Source organism: Ambystoma mexicanum, chromosome 1q (assembly GCF_040938575.1).
Source record: "Ambystoma mexicanum isolate Mex_15411 chromosome 1q, UKY_AmexF1_1, whole genome shotgun sequence".
NCBI classification, from domain to species: domain Eukaryota; kingdom Metazoa; phylum Chordata; class Amphibia; order Caudata; family Ambystomatidae; genus Ambystoma; species Ambystoma mexicanum.
This window is the reverse complement of record NC_090922.1, coordinates 637,655,394-637,676,409: the sequence shown is the minus strand read 5'-3', so window position 1 is coordinate 637,676,409 and position 21,016 is coordinate 637,655,394. Positions and strand designations below refer to the sequence as shown.

Below are 21,016 nucleotides of genomic sequence, written 5' to 3'. Positions count from 1 at the left end.
CGGTCCTTTTGTTTCGACCCTATTGTGTTTCGAACCTTTTGATTCAAACCTTTAACCTATAACCTCAGTTTGCAGATGATAGAGATACGTAAAGTTGTAATCTGAAGAATTTCCTTAACTTCTGCCACGAGTTTACTCATAAATGTCGATCCTTGATCGTTCCAAATTTCTTTTGGAAAACCAATTGTAGAGAAGAAAGGAAGACAATGTTTCAAGATTTGTTGTGAGGTGTTATTTATTAAAGGAAAAGTCTCAGGGTAATGAGTTGCATGATCTAAGATTACCAGTATATATTGGTTGCCTTGTTTTGAGGTTTCTAAAGGACCTAGTATATCCATCGCTATCTGTGAAAAAGGGATATCAATAATAGGCAAAGCTTATAAGGGAACTGGAGGAGGAATGTGAGTACTGGTTTTCTGACATACGGCACATTTATTGCTAACATTCTTTATGTCAACATAATTTCCAGGCCAATGCAATCTGTTCACAATTTGTGCCTGAGTCTTTGCAGTTCCTAAATGGCTTCCTGTCAAATGAGAATGAGCAATTTCCAGAACAATATTTTAATGGCTTTTAGGTACTACAATTTGTGACCGGGCTATACCTGCTAGTCCCACATTTACACTATATAATCCAATTTTAGAAGAAAAAAATGGTTCAGTCGGTTCCCTGCCTTCATTTTCTCATATTACCTGAATAAAGGGTTCTGCTAATAAGGGGTCATTTCTTTGAAAAAAAGCTAAATAAGGAACAATCTCTTATTCTTCAACAGCTCTGTGTTTCATTACTGGTTCCAAATGAGGTTCTCTATCTGTTTCCCCAAAACTCTGAGTTTGTCTCTTGGTTTGGTCACTTTTCTCAATTTCTTGGGGTTTTGGAAACAGATTTCTCCAATATTCCTTGAGCTCTTCTTTCTCCCGCTTTGACTTGATATGGATTCTTCCCATTATTTTGTATCAGTATTTTGATATCTCCCCTATCATCGGGATCAATTACTTCTGCCAATACGTCTAAGCTATAGCGCTAGGCCAGGCCTGCCTTAGAGGAGAGTCTGATATAGGTGCCAGGGGGAGGAATAAGGGCTAAATCAGTGGATATCAATATTCTGTCTCCAGTTTGTATTCTGCTATACTACTATACTACTATAAATATCAAATCCTATAAACTTTTCAGTAGCAATGGTGGGATCAGAGGATCTTTTACAAAGTTTCTCAAATGTAAGGGTTCCCCAACTTGTGTCAATTGATTCTGATCCCACTGCTGACACCATACCGGAGGGGTCAAGAACGCAAGGCGGACACATTGGTATAGTTTTCTCACTAGTCACAATCTTTCCCTAGCCTAATAAGGATTTCCCAACCTAACAAACTAAGCCTAACGTGCATCTGTCCCTCACACTATCACATACAACAAAATCATACAGGACTTATTTGGCTGCTTAGATTTCATAACACATATAGCTTCAAACACAACAGTTATAAACAAGCATCCATGTAACCAGGTTTGGATCGCCTTCCCCTGGATTAACGCAGATATTACAAACCAAAGTTCAATTTCCAAAAAGTTCTTTTCATGAGTCAAGTTTAACTCCTGGTAGAATATAACATTCTTTTCATTCAATATGTCCTTCGCTTAGCAAAGTCGCTATCTTTGTTCCAAAGGGTTTTTCACACTCAAAAAACAATTGTTAAAGTTGTCCACATTCTTCTGCTGGTCAAACCAAAAAGACTTTCTCTTCACATTATAAGTCAGAAGTCAAGGTAAATGTTCTTTTCTCTGAAGATTATTCACTTGTTATCACATTGTATTTCTCCTTCATAAACAGCACCTTAGTCAGGATGGTTACACAGCAGCTAATCAAACACAGTAGACACTTTTTTCCACCACAAACCTATACCACATTCACAGTACTTCAAGTTATCTTCTTCCTGGTCAACTCGCCTGCCAGGACTAACCACTATTCGTCCCTTTCCGGGTTTACTCACCTGCCAGGATAAGAACTCCTCCTACTACAACCTGTGCTCTGTGGTAATGCTTGTTCCATTCTTTCCTCACTTTCCACATTTAAATCCTCAATGGCGAAAGTTGAATCAACAACTGGTTCTTGTTTAGTCTTTTGACTTACAGCACATTTGACATACAGCTTCTTCCACAATTATAATGCACAGAAGAACAATCATTCTCACATTGATCTATTTACCATATCCAATGCAGGTTACAGTTCTCTCCCCCCGCTCCACTTTATAAGGAGGACATCTTTCCTGCAGTCTCTGATTTTTATTAATAAAAACTTTTGGATGTTTACAACTTCCTCCCTCAAGGTATCTTGGTCTGGGACAACTATATTCGAATTGCTTTGGTGTCACTCCCAGCTTTCATTGGCTTTGGCAATGCAGGTTACAATGTCCCTTTATTGGATAACCCTCTTCAGGAAATGTGTATTCCCCTTTCTTTACTCTTGTCCCTCTTTGGCTTTGGCAATGTCGGTTATAATATTCTCATATTCGACATCTCTTAATTGGAGAGCTGCAGCAAGTTTGCTTAAATTCAACTATGCAGTATTCAAAATTACACAGAGGTCTCCTTCAGAGCGCCCCAGGGTCACCTGCATCAGGCCAACTCACCGATATGTCCTGGCGTCTCCTTCTGATTTGCCGGTTCTGCTTCTTCGTTCGTCGGGAAGGGCTGGGGTCGGGGAATTTGGAATGATCACCTCTGATTCAACACAAATGGCAATAATAAAATCTCCTTCTACTTGAGTATAACACATCTAAAAGACCCACAAGTAATTCAAGCACAGTGGACCCATTATCTACAATTGGCATACTTTATAGGACAGACCCTAAAAGGGATGTTAACGAATTTGTCATAATTTAGGACTAACATGCACTAAGGAAAATGTTTTGCCAACCTCTGAACCTTATGCCAATCTTGATCTTAATACCTTGATCATAACCTACTAAATTTGTTAATAGAAGCAATTAGTTAACATCTGTTCTACCCATGATCAAAGTCTTACGAAAATGAAGAGCAGGGCCAAAGAGGGCGCACACCTTTCTGACACAGCCTTAAATAGCTGCTCCTTTGTTCCGGCTCCCCCCTTCTGTCTCTCTGCCGTATGTCACTTCCCCAGCCCCTGTTGGTTGGGGCAAACGTGGTCCGGACCCTTCCCCAACCCAACTTTGGTAAACGCGTGGTGTGCATTCCCGCATTTGGTGAACTCCTGAAGAAGGGCGTACTGCCCGAAACGCATTATTAAACCAATTATCATTTTAGCTTCGCTGAACTCTGCAATATGCTGTTTTGATATGCATTCGGAACGTTTCAACAGAACGTATTTGAAAGAAAAACGTCATTCATCACTAAGACATTTTTGAGTTTTTGTTTAAAGTGGTGCTGGCTTTGGGGTCACACAAAGGTGTGCATTGACGGTCTCAATGCTTTTCAGATGGGCAGTTTGCATTTTGAACTGTGACACAGCCTGTCAGGGGCTGTTTCCTCTGTTTACACCTGAAAAGAACGATTATAGAAGTATTACAGACCATGGGAGCCACTGGTCATAGTATCTTACATGTACATCGTGGGAGGCAAGAAGGCCTAGCACTTGCAGTGTACACCATCTCACAATGGTCCTACCTGAGTAGGAATCACTCCTTAACCACACATTGGTCAAGCACATGCAGCTTGGGACTTGCATTTTTCCTGTGAACAGGTTCATGGTCCCGTTTCAGAAGAATCTTAACCTGCCCTCTGCCATAGCCGCGGGCCGGGCTATTGCAGATTCAATCTCTTATACATCTAAATCTGCTGCTTGTGATGAATTGAGGATAACCTACACAAGGCGGCAGTGATCTCTGGTTGGGGGCACAAGAATTGTGGAGTGTCCACCTACTCTACGTGCTGGGCACATGGCAGCAAGAAATAATGGCCAACCCCATCGCTAAACTCGCTCTTGGCACTGTGTGTGATACCCTACACTCCAAAGCACAGGCTGAACAAGACCTCACAAATGTTCATTCCTGTGCGTTGGGCCAAGATGGAATGGCTGAAAAGATGCACTGGGCTGAGGCAGATATCCAGCAATCCCGCTCACACCAGAGTCCCCACCTATATGCGTTTGGTACAATCACCGTGTGCCATGTTTTGTTCCTGCAGGACCATGATGCTGCGGAAACAGCACATTCAGACTCATCACTCCCTGTAAAGTTGGCAAAGGCTGGTAAAAAAATGAGGGGAAAAAATCGTTTTATTTTATCAGGATCTGCCAATCTGAGAGTTAGGGCATTTACGCATGAGCCCTCTTGTGCAAAGTGCTGTTGATTACCAAGTCAGGAGCGGGTTAAGGCATAATGTCCTACATTTGACAATCAAAAACCTGGAGATTTTGGCCACATCTAAAGTTGTACCAAACTCTCCCCATTCATGCGCGGAGCTTCACCCACCCATTCCAGCCCCATGTCTCCTGGGTCAAATCTTGGGCCCGTGCACACAAGACTAATGGGGAGGGTAACGCCACTCTTGTTTTTCACACTAGAGGAGGAAAGGCCTCAAGCTCATCAGCATGCCCTTCAAGGCAGCATGCGCTCATCCCATTGCGCTTATACGAACAGTGGCGTGGGCTGTGACATAGTGGTGTGCACTGTCATGCAATGTCATGATGGCAATCATTTGCATTCGCTGAAAGTTAATGTTGTATTGTATTGGAATGAAGAAGTGCCGTAATCATTACACCACAATGTGATTGGCCACAGGCAATTTGATCTTGGCCAAGGTCATTGAATTGGGTGAAGTAGATCCATCTTCTCCTAACAGCAACAGGAATCCCAGAGTTTTCACAGTCTCCCGCCAGTGAAGAAAAACCCATAGACTCCCGGCCTATCACAGAGGTTATAATATGATATGATAGGTTATTTATAACGCGCTTAATACCCAGAGGTTTCTAAGCGCGGACCTGGGGATGGAACCTGTGTTGCTCCGTGTCATCTTGCTTCCAAGGCGAGCACGTTGCCGCTGAGCTAGCCTCCCGCGACAGGTATGGCTGAGGGTGGCTTTTTGCAGCTAAGCAAGTACCACTGAGTAATGTAATCATAAAATATAAGATAAAGAAGAGTAAATACAGTTTGTGTGACATAATCAGTGAATGCATTCCGTAGTGGCCCCCGTCCTCCAATGCAACCCTCTGCAGTAAAGACCCGGCTGCTCATACTCACACATCATCCACAAAGCAGGGGTAGGGCATCTGCTGTATGTAGACGCCCAGGGGCTTGGCATTGTGGGTTTGGCTCTTGATAATGCCTTGGTCGATGATGTCCTGCAGGTAAGAGAAGCCACCCCAGATGTAGCGCAGATCTTCCACTGGATCGGCTCTGGGGCCGGGGTCCCAGTACCTGGGGGAAAAGAGAGTGAAATGGTGCATGCTGAATTACATGGGTGACAAAAACATTGCTCGTGAAGTAACTCTCCCTCGAGCAGGAGTAATGTAATAGAACGATGTAACATTTGATCAGATACATTCAATGATATGTCCAAAAGCGTGAGTATCTCATCCAGTTCTATTTTCTTCTTTACTTTCTGGTATCTGCACTACCGCAGCCAGAAAGATAGCTCAGCAAGTTAAGTTCTTGTCTCAGTCATGTACTATCCTGCAGTTTGCAAGTACAAACCCTGGCAGGACTGACTCTGAGGTCGATAAACTGAGTACCGTTAACTTGGTAATACCAGCAACTATTATAACCGTGCTGAGAAGCAAGTGGAATCCAGCATGGAGTGCTACAAAAAGCCTTTCTTTCATTATAATTATTGTGGGGAAACAAAACTACAAGTACCAGAATACAAAAGAGCTGGATGACTTACTAACACCGCGTGGAGGAAAAGAATAGAATAAAGCATGACGTCATAAGTATTCCCCATGCTCCGCTATTGTATAACCATCTATTCTGTTTTCCTCGTGCCATGTTGGGCCACTGATATTAGCCACACAATGATATTTGCTGACTCCCACTGCGCATGTCACTGCTCAAGAAGCACCTCGCTCATGATTAAAGAATGCTCGCCTTCACTGTTCACGCTTCTAACGTATATCCCTTTTGGCATAGCTAAGTGTGTTTTATGATTTCGCCTTTGAGTCTGAGGCAGCTTTGGCAGGCAGAAGTCGTCATATTACAAGGCCTCTTGCCTGCTCCAAGGCGGGATGTTAATCGCTAGGGAGCATAGGTGCCTTGAAGAAATGCATTACACTGTGCTATTTGCTAATGACACTAACGTGCACTGCCGAATGCAGCTGTCATCAAAACACTGTACAAGAAACACATTTTCTAAGTCAGCAATAAAGGGCAAAGTTTTGACCTTGCCAAAGACTAAGACCACCTCCTACCATTGGCCCCCATGTAATCCTGGGAGTATAAGATACCTGCACCCCGGGGGGTTCATTTGCGCCGCAGTCTCATGTTACATTGGTCTTTTGTTTGCTTACCGTTTTGACTAATAGTGGTCATCAATCCACCAGAATCAAGTGGTCTTTATTTTTCTCAACAATCTGGTGCCTTAGACATCAGATACGCGGCCTCACATGAGGTCTGCTGGACACTCTTCCCGGTGATCCCTTGGGCCTAACAAGAACGATGTAGTCAGAGGGGAGAACTGCCCAGAGCACCATTTGGCGTGATGGCGTAAGGAGGGTGACAAGGCGCTATCATTGCGGCTATATAATTTTATTAAAATAAAGCATATAACCTATCTCTCCCTATTCCTAGAGGGGTTTTCCCTACCTCAACACAGAAGAAACCTCGGGTACTCGTTGGGATGCAAGTCAAAAACTAAAATACTGTCCTCTGTCCAAACTAACTACTCTATCCCGACCACCAAGAAATAAACCAAAAAGGATTCAATCAACTTCTCATCCCTTATCAATCCATTCTGAGGCTGACTTAACAGCAGTCTCTTGCAGTAGGGACGAGGACTGCCTCCCTTCTTCTGGTTTGTCTGGAAGAGTTCTGGAGACTATCCCTTGATGGTTCTTTAAAAGTCTCTTTAACTTCTCCCAAGGATTTGCAAACAACAGAGTTAAGGCTTTATCCACTCCTCTTCTTATTGCTGGCCCTTTATCAGGACTTTTTATATCATATCTTGAATTTTAGGGATATTACTCGACGGTTCGTGTACTTTTGGTATCTTTGACATTTGTTGGTTTTGCCAAGGTGACTAGGGAGTTCACTCCCGAGGCACTCTTGAGATGTATGGCTTTTCGTATTACCACAGTAACGAGGGAATTCACTTCCAAAGCACTCTTGAAGTTTATGGTTTTTCGCGCCACTACTTTGACGAGGGAAATTACACCTGAGGAATACTTGACTGTTGGTTCTCTGGGTATCACTACGGGATGAAGGAGATTGCATATTCCTGCTTTCCTCCTCTTTGGTCTATGCGGCTCCACAGAGTCGTTGCTACGGCGGTAGACTTGGTGTGTTCAATGGACCACATGGTCAACCTCGAAGAGGCCACACCACAGCTGGATTCTTCCTGCTTCAGCAGTGAGTCGGTTTTACCCCGGCAAGTGTAGTCCCTTTCGGTTTCTCCTTCCGAGACCAACTGTCTCTTGATGTTTCAGGCAGCACAGGTTTGAAATTCCCGGGCCCTGCAGGTTGGACGCGAGCTTCCCTCGCTGCTCTTCCTTCTCTCGAGCCCTTCTAGTCCTTCCTCGGTCTTTACTTTAAATTGTTGGGACCGCACCAACATAGCGTCAGTGTTTGTTGCCAATGCTTCTAAAGTTATCTTCATGCCTCCTAGTGGCCACATTAACACAGTTCTTTGGTAATCCCTTTTGTTTTTCCGTTGTTTCTTTGGTTCTTCTTCATCTCAGTCTTATCTGCCCATACAGACCATATTTGAGACTTCACAATAACACATAGTAGTAGTTTCAGGTTGGGAGGGAGAATGAGTTAAAAAGGCCATGTCTTCTGGGAACAAGGGTTTAGGGAGGTCTTTCACAGGACAGGAGTCCCTATCCCCATGAGTGGAATCTCTCCCTGTGAGGTCCTCCCGCTTTTTACAACCCTTAAGGGTGACTATTGTGTAGCAGCCTAACCTCCCCTGTCTCATAGGGAAGGGCTTCCCTTTGGGGAAAATTTACGAGATCCTGCGAATCGTCATAGCCTGGAGACCCGAGGGGCGCAGGCAGAACAGAACCCGGAAGAAAGAGCTCATCAGAAAATCATGGGTTGATGAACACAGGTCACTGCATCAATGTATTGTGATGTCATATGTTGTATAGTCTGAAATGAATCAAAATGTCTTTAGTCGGGTTTAAAGTATAGAATCTGTCTGGAGAAAAAGGAGGGAAAGTGCCCAGCCAAACAGAAACTGGTTGTCTGAAGTAAAAGGAACAAAGCGGTGGCACACAGCAGTTCTAAAAGCAGTGCATCCATGCTACCTACTGACTTAAAGGAGACAAGGGACTATGATGGCGGTCAGAGTAGTATAAGACTGGGCAGGGACATGGAAGAATGTTTTCTGGATGCATCCGTGGATGAGAACCCTATTATTGTCTTGTCTCAAACCAGACTTCGTTACTTGAAACCCTAAATGTGCAATGAGATTTGCGATCCTACTTTATATTTCACACTCTCCTCTATCCTAGTACGGGAGCTGTAATAGGCTGTATTTCTACTGATTGTGTGCCTTGTCTTTGACCCTTACTTACCCGCGTCACTGAAGAAATGATTACTGCTCTGCATCGTGGGTGGAATACAGGGGGAAAATAAACTGTGTTGCAGTTATCTGAATCTGACAAAACCCTGCAGCTGTTTCTGAAATTCTGTAATGGGGAGGAATGGGCCCCAGGTGATACCTGAGCCGCTGACTAGAAATGGCAGAACAGTTAAGTTCATAGGCCGTACCCACACCACCAGTCATGTAACTCAATGGCGTCCCGTGCAAATGGAGTTAGGAACGGACCTGGATCTGTAATAAGCCATGCCTTGCCTTACCACAGAGAGAATAGGTTCTGGGCAGTCTAGACAAGTGCCGCTCCCTCCCAAACAGAGTCCAGCCCCTTCATGTTTACACACTACTTGCCGAAAGAATGCAAGTACCTGGAACAATGGCACGGATATGCATAGACCGAGTCACCTAGACATTTTCCTCAGGAACGCACATTTGACCTAGATAGAATAACCAGTTGGAGAACCACGTTAGAGAAAAAGGGCTCACGTGTACACCAACACCAATGGGACAGCTACCTCGATTGGTATACTGAAGCCACTAAACAAATTAATTAATCTAAGACCCGGGCACTGAAAGACTCACTAATAAAGCTCCAGGAGCAAGTCAAGTCCATGAACAATGAGTGCACAAATCTGCAGCCCGACCCACAAACCCAGATACAAATGGTTATATCCAGTCCTAGAAGGAGAGATCCTAACATAAGAAACCCCCAAAGACATTCTGGTCACTCACAATCGGGCTATTTTAAACAACCAGCCAAATCAGAAAGTTGTTAGCCCCATTTCCTCACAACCACCTACCTACCACCAATTCACACTCAGACAACCAATGGAGGGCCTGTGCACCCCTGAAATGAACGCTCAGATTTCTAGGCTATTTTCAGCATCCACAGGCACATTTGAAGGCTTCCCAAATACTACCAAAAACTCCAGAACGGGTGTATTTCCACTCAGGCATCTCCCGGGGTGAGAAAGGCAATTGGCTTCCTGATTTAGGAAACCCGCGTCCCCTGCACACTATCTTTGAGGCGAAAAGCCTATATATATTATTAGGTATCAGAGGGTAGGTCTGTTGTACCAGACGCCACACCGGGAGTTCAGGACCAGACCTTTCCTCTTGGTTTGTAGAAAGATGTCTTTTAGCAATTCTCAAATATTTTTGACCTTATTACACCAAGGTGATTTTCAGCGACAGCACAATTAGTATTTGACAATTCAATTTTGATCTAAAACAAGTATTTATTCGTATTAAAAATACATTCAGTATGAATGGCCCAACACGTTTCGAGTTTACTTGTACTCTTCATCAGGGGCAAACATGCTTTTTCTTACAAAAACTTCTATGAAAGAAAAAAATATATATTCAAATATTAATAGCATATTACAGTACATATTATGTTTATACATAAATTAATCTCAACATTTTTCCAAAGGCATGTGATAATACATCTTGAATCCAGTGGTTCACGGTCATGTTTCCATATAATAAAAACTTGTATACTGTATAAGGTAAATGACAACCATGTCTCTCTTGCCCTAAAAGTCCAAACTTGTAATGCTAATATAACTCCTGATTTGTTGCTTTAAATCAAATAGGTATTCCGTACTCATTGTTATAAGAATAAGAAAAATCATAATAAGAAAGGAACATTATGTTCTTGCTAATGTAATAAGGACTTTATAAGTGGAGCCTTACTGAAATCAATTAAACTAAAAGAGCTCAGATCTAATAATGGTTTTAAGCTACATAGGAGAGTATCTGACTTACTCGAGTTAAAAGAACCTGAGAACCGAAATCTCCAATGTGGTCCTTCTGTATAGTCTATTGTCACGCTATGCTCTGGTAAGCAAGTAGGGCAAGGATCAAATCACTGCCTGGTCCAGCCTGGTGTTAAAAAAATATGTATACAAACGCACTAAAAAAGTCTCTCTTAACTTCCGTCACCGCGCCATGCAGTACACACTTTTAAACAGGCTTTTGGTCGCCAGAGGGGTGCCGTTGGGTTACGGACTTGACATACCTTGCGAGCGAGCATATTTTCAACAGCTTGTCCCGGAATAAGAACGGGAGAGTTGTGAATTCCTGGTTGCACCCCTTGAGTCTATGAAAATTAATATTGGAGGATTGATCCTTTCCTCCTAAATGGTGTTTCCTGCAGAAAAACAGCTACTGTAGGATTGAACTATTCCCATATCCCCGGCTGATGGTTACGCAGTACAGACGTGTTGGGACATCGCATATTGGTATAGCTGGTACTCCTGTTCTTCATATCAGGAATTTTCAGCTGTCTCTCTTTCTCTCTCTTCATTTATGAAGAGTTGAATTGTTATTCTCCTGATGAAGGCGTAACTCAATTAAAGTTAAATACGCCGAAACCGGTTGAGAAACCAGTGATGAGGTCAACTTTGGACATCGATGTGACCCATCCTAAACTGATGACCACTTGAGGAATTTGTTGTTGTGGCTTTTCATATATATTTATTATATATCTCTTTCCTTTTTATGAAGACAATAAGTAAATCAATTGTTATGACTTTTTTAGGATAAGGTTTTAACTTACATGTATTATTGTGATGTATACATGAATGGTTAATGGATGCCAGTGTATGAATGAGATTGATTATATGTGAAATTATGTGTTCTTAATTTCTTTCCTGCGATGTAAAATTGTTGAGTGCTATGATTAATTCTCGATTAAAATTTGATATTTAAATAATGGATCAGGTTCAATTAAATTTCTTGATTCCTTTGTCTCCAAAATTGTATCCTCTGGATTTTTTCTTTCCGTAATTAGTAGTTTATTATACCCCATACAGGACTTCGAAGTTCACCAACAACACAGCTCACTCCTGTCCCCGTTGTGGTTTGACTGGTGCCGATCACTTGCATATGTTCTGGACTTGTGACAAACTGTTTACATTTTGGGAAAGTATTCTAGAGACACTTACTGTTATCACTGAAACTGTGGTTGATCCTGACCCTCTAGCGGTTCTGTTTGGGGTTTGGAAAATGGATGACACTAGACGATCGGCTGAGTTTCTAAATATAAGTTGTAGGATTGCCAAAAAATGTATACTCCAGTGCTGGAAGGGCTCCTCCCCCCCGATATATCAGAAATGGCTGCGCTGGCTCACTTGGTCACGGAACTGTGAGGAGGAATACCTGACCATGATCACGGCCCAAGCCCGCACCAAGAACATCTGGGCTGAATTCAATGCGTATCTTAACAGACAAAGCAAGGGTACGCCAGGATCGGGCTTGTCACCTGCCCCATCAGGAACTGTTTCTGTACCGTGAACGCCTACCTCTTCCCCCATCAATTGCAGCCCTGTGGACATTGCTCTACCTGTTTTGATTAATACATTAGACCTGTGTGTTGCTCCATAGAATACCTGCTGTATACATCCGCTGTTACATTGTATGTACCGTTGTGAACCTCTGCCATCAAAAAACAAAATTAAAAAATAATAATAATATGTATAGAAGGTAAGTATCTCGGTAGCGACACCAATATCCTGTTTGACTAGGCTTCTTCACTGTTAACTTACTTTACTGTGGGATCTGGTCAATCTATCTTGTCACCAAACAGCGAAAAACGAGTTTCTCTCTGTGTTTGAGCAAATAATGACTCAGGATGCTGTGGCTTCCTGATGAGTAGCAGCTGTCCCTAGTGACAAGAAGAGGTAAAACAAGGTAAGTGTCAAGCTAGAGGGAAGCTATTCTATTAGTGGTATCCCTGCAGCTAAACTTACTTTATCTATTCAATTGCAGGTCTCATCTCCAGAAGTCTTCCAGGAACAGCCTACAGCATCTGCTGCAAGAGCTGACCGGACCGTCTCTGCTTTTAATTCAGTAATGAGCGGTTTTTATACCCGCGGGTGACGTCATTCGCGCATGCGCGAAATGATGTCATATAATTCCTGTGTGGCGGCCATTTTGGATTAGTGATGTCATTAGTGCATGTGCGGAATGACGTACTCCAATGTTTATGTGCTGTCTGGAGTGGTGACAGATGGGAGTGTCATCTGCTTAATATGCCGCCGTAGATATGTGTGTGTACTATTCAAAAACCAACGTGTAGAAAGGTATTAAAGGCTAATTGTGTAAAGTAACACGGGTTCTGTTATGCCAATAAAGAGGGGTTTAGAATAAAACTATTTTGGATACAGAGGAAATCAGCGAAGTGTTAGATATAGCGCTGTAGTGTCTATATAGAAAACTGGGAATACCTCACTTACCGGTCTGCGGTAGTGGTGTCAAATGGTGTAGAATATTCTGTCCATAGCATGCAAGGATGTTAATGTCCTTTGTGTGTACATAATTACTGTGATAAATGACTTAATGAGCCATGTTTGTCATTGTTCCTTTTCATATAAGGTTACATTCATAACATCAATAATAGGTAGCATTTCATGATGCATGTTGGTCAAACAGTGACTGACCCTCATAGTCGGGTGTACAATCTCATCACAGAGCATTTTGTCATAAACAGGTGAATTGTCATTATAGTTTACTATATAAATAGTTTGCACAAGAAATCTATCTGTGTTTATCTACCATCTGTATCTATTCAAGACTAGGTACCCCTGTATTCCAGTGGGGATAAAGGGCAAATCAGAAATCTCTCTGTTGGTCTTCTAAGATTTAATGAGCACTACATTGGCTGGTTTGTAATAAATTGAGGTTTTACAAAAATGGTCGTAAGTAGTTCTCTTCTTTCATTCTGAGTGGTATCATTGCATCTAATTTCCGGATCCAAAAAGTTCCCTTTGTGCTAAATGTTTTGGTAAATTACCTCCTCGTGGTAATGGGTGTAGAACTTCTAGAATTACCATTCTCATTTGTGAGATGTTATGTTTTTGATCCCGGTAGTGTCTAAAGACTGGTGATTTTGTGTTTTTGGTCCTAATGCAGGACTTGTGTTCTGTCCACCTCTCTTTCACTTTCCGGTTGATTTTACCTACACAGTACATCCCACAGGGACTTTTACCTAGCATCTTAAGGTTTTGCAGAATATCTTTAATCAACTGAACCAACTTCTGAATAGGTGTGCTTTGTGGTTTTTAGCTTTTTCTAGCTCCCGGAGTGAGGCAACACCAAAGTCATGGGGCTTGCCCCTTGGAGTGCCACTGGCTTTTTTAACATGGTCCAGAGATTCCCCAAAATACTCGAAGACCCAGTCAATTTCCAGGAGGAGCTGCAAGTAATATGGGATTGCTATCCCCCTTTTAGGACTGATATTCTATACTCTGGCCTTGTGGACAGATGTATAGAAGGCCAACCTATATTGTGACAGGGACAACTCTAGGAGCTGTAGCCAAACCAGTTCACGGTAGCAGTGACGAGAGGTCTAGGCTAAGTCTCAAGAGGTGGTGAGCTTGTAAAGGGTCCACAATGAGCACACACAATGGGAATCACAGATTACATTTAGACAGTATGTATAAAAATACCGTTTTTTGTTTATGGCCAAATATCACTATGAAAAATTACTACTAACAGGTAGAAGTATCACACAACACTAATAATAGATTACATATATACATACAGTCACTAGAGTAGGACATAATACAAATCAAACCTGTGTAAAAGAAAGAACAGATTAGGTAATGCACTACAGGTCCACAAAGAATTTACCCTAACTTTAAAAGTCCTTCCCTAAATTGTCTGCGGTTTTATGCCCAAAAGTTCAGGGCAAATTCTGACACAGTTTGTGATGCAGTAGAAAATGAAGGTAGGGTCTCTGGGGTCCAGTGAATGGTTTCAAGGGTTAGAGGACAGGTTATTCTAACTAACAAAAGTGCCCCCAACTTTCAGAAGGCTTGCACGAGCAAGCAATGGCAAAGCCAAAGTATGGCAAAAATGTTATAAAAGTTAGGAAAACTTTTAATGGGAGTTTAGGGGCAGGTAAGAACCACTGTAACTCACCCCCATACTCCAATTCTTCCCAGGACTTGGCAGGTCAATGGAAGAAGGTCTGAGGTTGCTTTTCCCGCCATCAGCCTCAGTCCTTGATTCATAGGAGTTGGCGGTTCAAGCAGATCTCCAGTCAGTGTCTTTCACTAGTGCAAGGACTCTCGGATGAAAAATGCAGAAAAACACGATGCAGGCCCCCTCTTAGGATTGGACACGACTCAAATCGCATTTTCAAATGGTGGTCACTGCAGTACAAGGACGCAAAGGGACTCACTTGTTACGGTCAGACTTTCCCTCCTATCTCGGGTCCTCCTGATGCTAGGACTCCAAAAATTCACTGAGGTAAGTCTTGTATGACAATGGGATCCCCCAAGTTCCAGCCCTCAACACAGAACGGCGACATTGGCAGCACGGTAGCCCAAATTCAGAGCTGGTAAGCCATATGTCGGTCCCGGGACACTTCTGACGGCTCTTCTTTGCAGGGTACCAAGCAGACATCAGGAATGGATGTTCCCTCCACTCCACAGGTTGTAGCTCCCTCGCAGGACTGCTGAAGATCAATAGCAAGACAGGGCTCCTGCTGGACAGGAGTCTTGGCTCCTTCAGGTTACTCCAGGATCTCTCTGAGGGGTGGGTGCAGGGGTCCTCCTCTTATCCCAAAAGCCAGGTGAGAGCCAAAACTCCCACTAGCAATAGCAGAACTAGCCCCACACACACCCCAGCAGTGGTCCAATCAGGACCACTGGTGGGAACACTCATATAACACTCAGACACACTGAAACCAGTTTGTGGATTGGCACCAGACAGTCCCAGACCACATCCTGCCAGCAACACACATAGCCCTCCAGTAACCTGCCAAAGGTTTCTGCTTTCCCAGGCACTGGAAGTCCATGTACGGATTTTCCTGGCCTCACAGGCCAGGAAGAAGGCTAAAAAACAAGATGTCCAAAGGACAAGCGAAAAACCTTGTGGCATGACCATGTTTGGACACTAGCCACAGTTAGTAGCCAAACATGGTCAACACGGTAAGGCTAAAATGAAAAGCACCAAATAATGGTAAAAAGTCAATGCTGTCACCAGCTTCCCCATTTAGTACACCTAGAGTAACAAAAAATCCTTTGAGTGTTAGTCTAGTGCAAAAAAAAAGTATACCCCATTGTACTGCAGTGTAAGATGCATTGTACAAAGAAAAAAAGTTAACACAAGTGATAACAAGTTACTAAAAGTAGTAACTAAATAATAAGACTAAGGAAAACAATGTTTCCCATTACTGACAGCCTGAAGGACATGTCAGTTTCCCCAAGCCAGTTTAAGGCATCACTCCACTGTAAAAATGATAGGATAAGATCAAAAATAAAAGCAAAAAGTTTGGGGGGTCTATAAAAAAGGAAGGAGGGGTGCAGTAAAGAGAAATCTTTCCTAAAACACCCCACCTTGTTGATCTAAATCAGTTGCTGTGTGCAGTATTGCCCCCAGACACATTTGCTTTGATCAAGGTGCGTGCAAACTGGTCAATCGAAGAACCTGCCACAAACCGGGATCTGAAAGCTTTCAATGGCAGACTGGTACAACACTTTCTTGTGATTTTGACTTCATAAGACCAATTGGGCCAAGATAAATTCCTGCAAGCAGGCCAAGCGAGCACACCCGGTGGAGTGTTTGGAATGTCTAAAACGATGTTTTGAACTACATTCAGGGATTGTTTATGCCATTACTACCGCACTACAGGTAGTAGTGGCACAGTTCGCTATGGGGTTGCAAGCCAAGGTGGTAGAAGGGATTGGGGCCTTATTAAGATTTGGGCGGTATTCCGGTGGTAAATCTGTCAGAATACCACCCAATGGAATTGCCATTATCGCCTCATGGTCTGGCGGATTTACCACCAGATTACAAGTGGTAGTAGTGGTGTAAGTACCCATTAATTTGGAGTCCATAGGACTGAATGGGGGATCCACAGCAGTAATTCCACCAATTTTGCCAGTTTTCTGGCAGAAAGGAGGAGTATTTACCTCTATCATAATGCTGTAGGTAAATCACCCACTCCAGGGCCAAACTCGTAGTAAGGCGGAGCGGGAAAAGTGTCGGTAATTGCATTACTGCCACTTTATTCCTGCACCGCTATACTCGTAATGAGCCCCTAAGGCAGTAAGGATCGGATGGGAATGAAAGGGGTTGTTTGAGGTTTTTTTAGTGGCACAGCATTTTTACGAGAAGGCTGAAAGACAAAAATAAACGACAGAAGCCAAGCTTATGGCACTGCAGATGCAGAGTTTACAACCCTCAAAGGGAAGGGGACGGTTCCGGGGAGGGGACGAGGATGGGGAAGAGGCGCTCCCCAGTCAGCTCAAGCGGACAAATGGCCAAAGGTTATTACCCAAACACAAACTATGACCAGTGCAATTTTTGCAAACAGACCGGACACTGGAAAGCCGAGTGCCCGAATCGACCTCAGTACGATGGTCGTGGCGGACAAGCACCCACCCCAGTAGGGGCGGCGGGAGGCCTGACCCTACAGTCATAAGCCATGACCGAAGTATAGGTTTTGCCAAGGGGTCCCAGAAGATACACTGATACCTCATCTCGTGTCTACACCTATGATGGTGTTACATTGTGCCCTATCTCCGAAAAGCATGCATTTTGGAGTGTACTTGGATATCCCCGTTCATAGAGAGCACGAGGTGCTAGCTCTGTTTATAAGACGTAGCTCACTCAAAATCCAAAGACCGGACCGATACCCCCTGTCTGTGGTACTGGGTGTATGTTCTGAACCCATCAAGATTACATTGAATGCTGCCTAACCATTACTTTGTGTGCCCCAGAATCCCATTTTCTGAGGAGCAGAAGAAGGTATTCACCCTGTGATTGAGTTCTTACTCCAAGCTTTCTTACCTTGGTTGGCTTCCCTTTCACTCCCAACGTAAATTTAATTTCCTCTGTCTCGTCTTTAAATCTCTTCATGATCTTGCCCCCCTTATCTCTTTTCTCTCTTTTCTACATCCCTTCCGGCTCCCTTCGATCTGCTAATCTCTTCCTTCTCACCGTCCCCTCTTCCCCATGTGCCTTTTCACTTTTCCGCTCCTTTCAGCTCCTAGCCCCCCTGCACTGTAACTCCCTCCCTCTCTCTATCCGCTCCATCACCACCTTTTCCTCCTTCCGTACTTCCTTGAAATCTCTCCTTCTACATCCCCCACCCTGATACCCTTACCCCCTATCACTTCTCTCTCTCCTCGCTCACATCTTCCCCTACTCACCTTACCTACCCGCTCCTTTCCCTTACCTCTCCCTCCTTACATCCTCACCCTAATGCCCTTTCTGTCTCCCTCCTCCTTCCCTTTCTCATCCCCCTCCTTCCCTTACGTACCCTCACAGGTTAATTGCTCTACCTACTGTTTTGTTGGTTTGATTCATGTCTTGTAAATTGCTTCTACTGTTATATTTTTCTATGTAACTTGTTATAATGTAAAGCGCTTTGGATTAAAGCGCTATATAAACACAATAAATACAAATACAAACAATATATTATTGTGCCAACCACAGCCCCTGCTATACTCCGGTACTGCCTAAAGAAAAACAGAGAAAGGGGTGTATCGTTTTATTTAGGACCTGTGCGCGGTGAATGCCACCATTTTACCATTCTTTCCCATGGTACCCAATCCTGCTACAATGTTGTCATGTATTCCTCACACTGCAAAATACTTCACGGTTGTAGATTTGTGTTCTGCATTTTTCTCTATACCCATACACCCATAGAGTCAGTATCTATTTGCATTCACACATGAAATGACGCAGTATAAGTTCACCTGCCTCCCACCAGGGAATGTAGGGAGCCCCATACTGTTCTCCCACATTTTGAAAAGACCTATGCCCTCATTACAAGTCAGGCGTTAAGGGTTTAACGGCGCCGTCGGCGCCGTTAAACCCTTAACGCCTGATTCACTCTTTAACGCCTGCTTTTTGCAGGCGTTAAAGTCCAAGGCGCTAAGCGACCTTGGTGCTAATTACGGCACCGTAATTTACAGTGCCGTAATTAGCGCCTTCCCCATCCCCATTATGCCCTATGGGGCAAAAATGGGAATGGGGAAGGGCAAATGGTGAATGGGGAATTACCGCCCCACTCACCTTGGAATGGTGCGGTAATTCCGCCATCCACCATGGCGGAATCCGGCATGGACCATGGTGCTAATAGTACCATGGTCCACCGCCTGACTTGTAATGAGGGCCCTAGATTATGTGTAGTTCCCAGGAGGGTCGATGCAAGTGCAGTACGCAGACGATCTGCTTATAGCCTCCCCCTCCCTGGAAGCGTGCAGAGGAGACACACTGGTTCTGTTGAAAGCGATTGCCGAGAAGGATCACAAGGCATCGAAAGACAAATTACAATTGTCTGCCCAGTGTGTGATACCTGGGCGATGAGATTTCTGCTGGCGAAAGACGTCTGTCCCATGATCGGATTTCCACGTTCCAGAAAGTACCTAAGCCCAAACCAAGAAGCAGATGAGGGAATTCATTGGGATGGTTAGCTACTGTAGGCAATGGGTCCTCGGGTTTGTATCAATCATGAAGCCCTTCAGAGCCTCACCCATGATTCAACCCCAAACTCCTGCCATGGTCCCAGGATGCAGAAGATACCTTTATCACCATTAAGCAGGCGCTCGCAATGGCGCCAGCTTTAGGTCTGCCGGATTATAGCAAGCCCTTTGTCTTACTTTGCGATGAGCACTACCGGTGTTAACTCAGTTACACAGTGATAGGCACCAGCCCGTATCCTACCACAGTGTAGCTCTGGAACCAGCAGCAGTGGCACTCCCAGCTTGTCTGGGGGCTGTTGCTGCTGCTGCCCTATTGATCGAGAAAAACTGGCTCACTAGTCCAAGGACACCCTGTCACGATTTCTGTTCCTCACACCGTACTATCATTACTGTTAAAAGGCAAAACCCAACATGTGTCCAATTTCCATCTTACAAGGTACGAGAAGGTGCTGATTTCCGCTGCAAATGAGACCTTAAATCGCTCCCCTTTCCTGAACTCTGCCTCGTTGTTACCGACCCCTGAGGTTTGGTTGATGTGCCCCTGTTGAACCCAGGTCTCATCCTCTTCATGGATGTCTCGTGCATCTGTGTCCCCGAGACCAGAGAATTGGTTTTGGGGTATGCCGCATGTACACCCCATACTGTTTTAGAAGCATACTGATTACCCACAGCCAAGTGGGCTCACGTAGCCAAGCTTGTGGCCCTCACGTGTGCATACACTCTGGCCCAGGGGAGATAGACATCCATCTACACTGACTCCAGATACGCCCACAAAGTGGTCCACAACCTCAGTGTGTTATGGAACGGTGTGCATACCTGACATCCACAGGTACCCCAATCCAGAATGGAAAATATGTGGCAGCTCTATTAGATGCCTTGCTCCTCCCTGCTGCAGTAGAAATGTAAAGTGCTGAGGGCATGTCCCCTCACAATCCTTCCCTGCACTAGGAAATGATTTAGCGAATGGTGCAGCTCGCTCATCGGCCCTCAGAGGGACCCTAGCTCCTAATGAATGTCTTGTTTGTGTTTCAGTTCCACGGTCACCCATCCCGTCTCTTGCCAGCCTGGCAATTGTCCAAGATTAAGCCCTGGAGGCTGAGAAGGTGACCTGGATGCAGCATATGTATAGTTTAGGAGCATACTACCTGTGGCACTCCTGGTGGCGCCCAAGATATTGCTCCCTTATTTGGTCCATGAAGCTCACAGCGTAGCCCATTCAGGTAAAAATGCCATGATCGCTGTGCTCCAGAGAGAGTGCTTAGCACCAGGAGTGGTTTCTATGGCCCAGCATTACTGTGAACATTGCATAAAATGCTTATCATACAATGTCGGGAGAGCGTTGCCCACAAAACCCTCCGCATGTTCCATACCTGAAGGTCCGTTCTTGCACTTGTAGGTTTCATACAGATCCCTGTCTGTATGTCATATCAATATTGCTTAGTGATTGTAGACATGTTTTCAGTGTGGGTGGAAGACTAACCCTGCAGGAAGGCAAATGCGATTACTGGAGGTAAAAAGATGCTTGCTGAATTCATACCTCGATTTGGGCTATCCCGATGGATAGACAGCGACTGAGGTAGTCACTTCACAGGTCAGGTTATCAGGGAAGTCTGCAAAGCTCTAAGGATAGCACAGCAGTTCCATTGTGCTTGCCACCCATGCTTTAGTGCACACGCAGAACACTGCAATGACGACCGTAAGCTAAGGTTAGCAAAGGTGTGTAGGGAGACTGGGCTAAAGTGGCCCCTTGCCCTCCCGCTAGTATTGTTGGCTATGAGAAATAACCCACAGAGTAAGCAAAAACTCTCTGCAAAATAAATCCTCACAGAGCACCCAATGAGAATGGGAACTGC

General features: G+C 44.1%; 1 protein-coding gene across 2 annotated transcripts in view; it reads right to left on the bottom strand.

Annotated features, from left to right (window-relative positions):
• The window catches only part of ABCA4 (ATP binding cassette subfamily A member 4), a 1,737,150-nt gene that overhangs the window by 810,485 nt on the left and 905,649 nt on the right, over positions 1 to 21,016 (bottom strand). For both annotated transcript variants that reach the window (XM_069641223.1, XM_069641222.1), the window contains exon 14: positions 5,211 to 5,387. In XM_069641223.1, the coding sequence (XP_069497324.1) occupies positions 5,211 to 5,387 (177 nt within the window). The remainder of the gene's footprint in view (positions 1 to 5,210; positions 5,388 to 21,016) is intronic.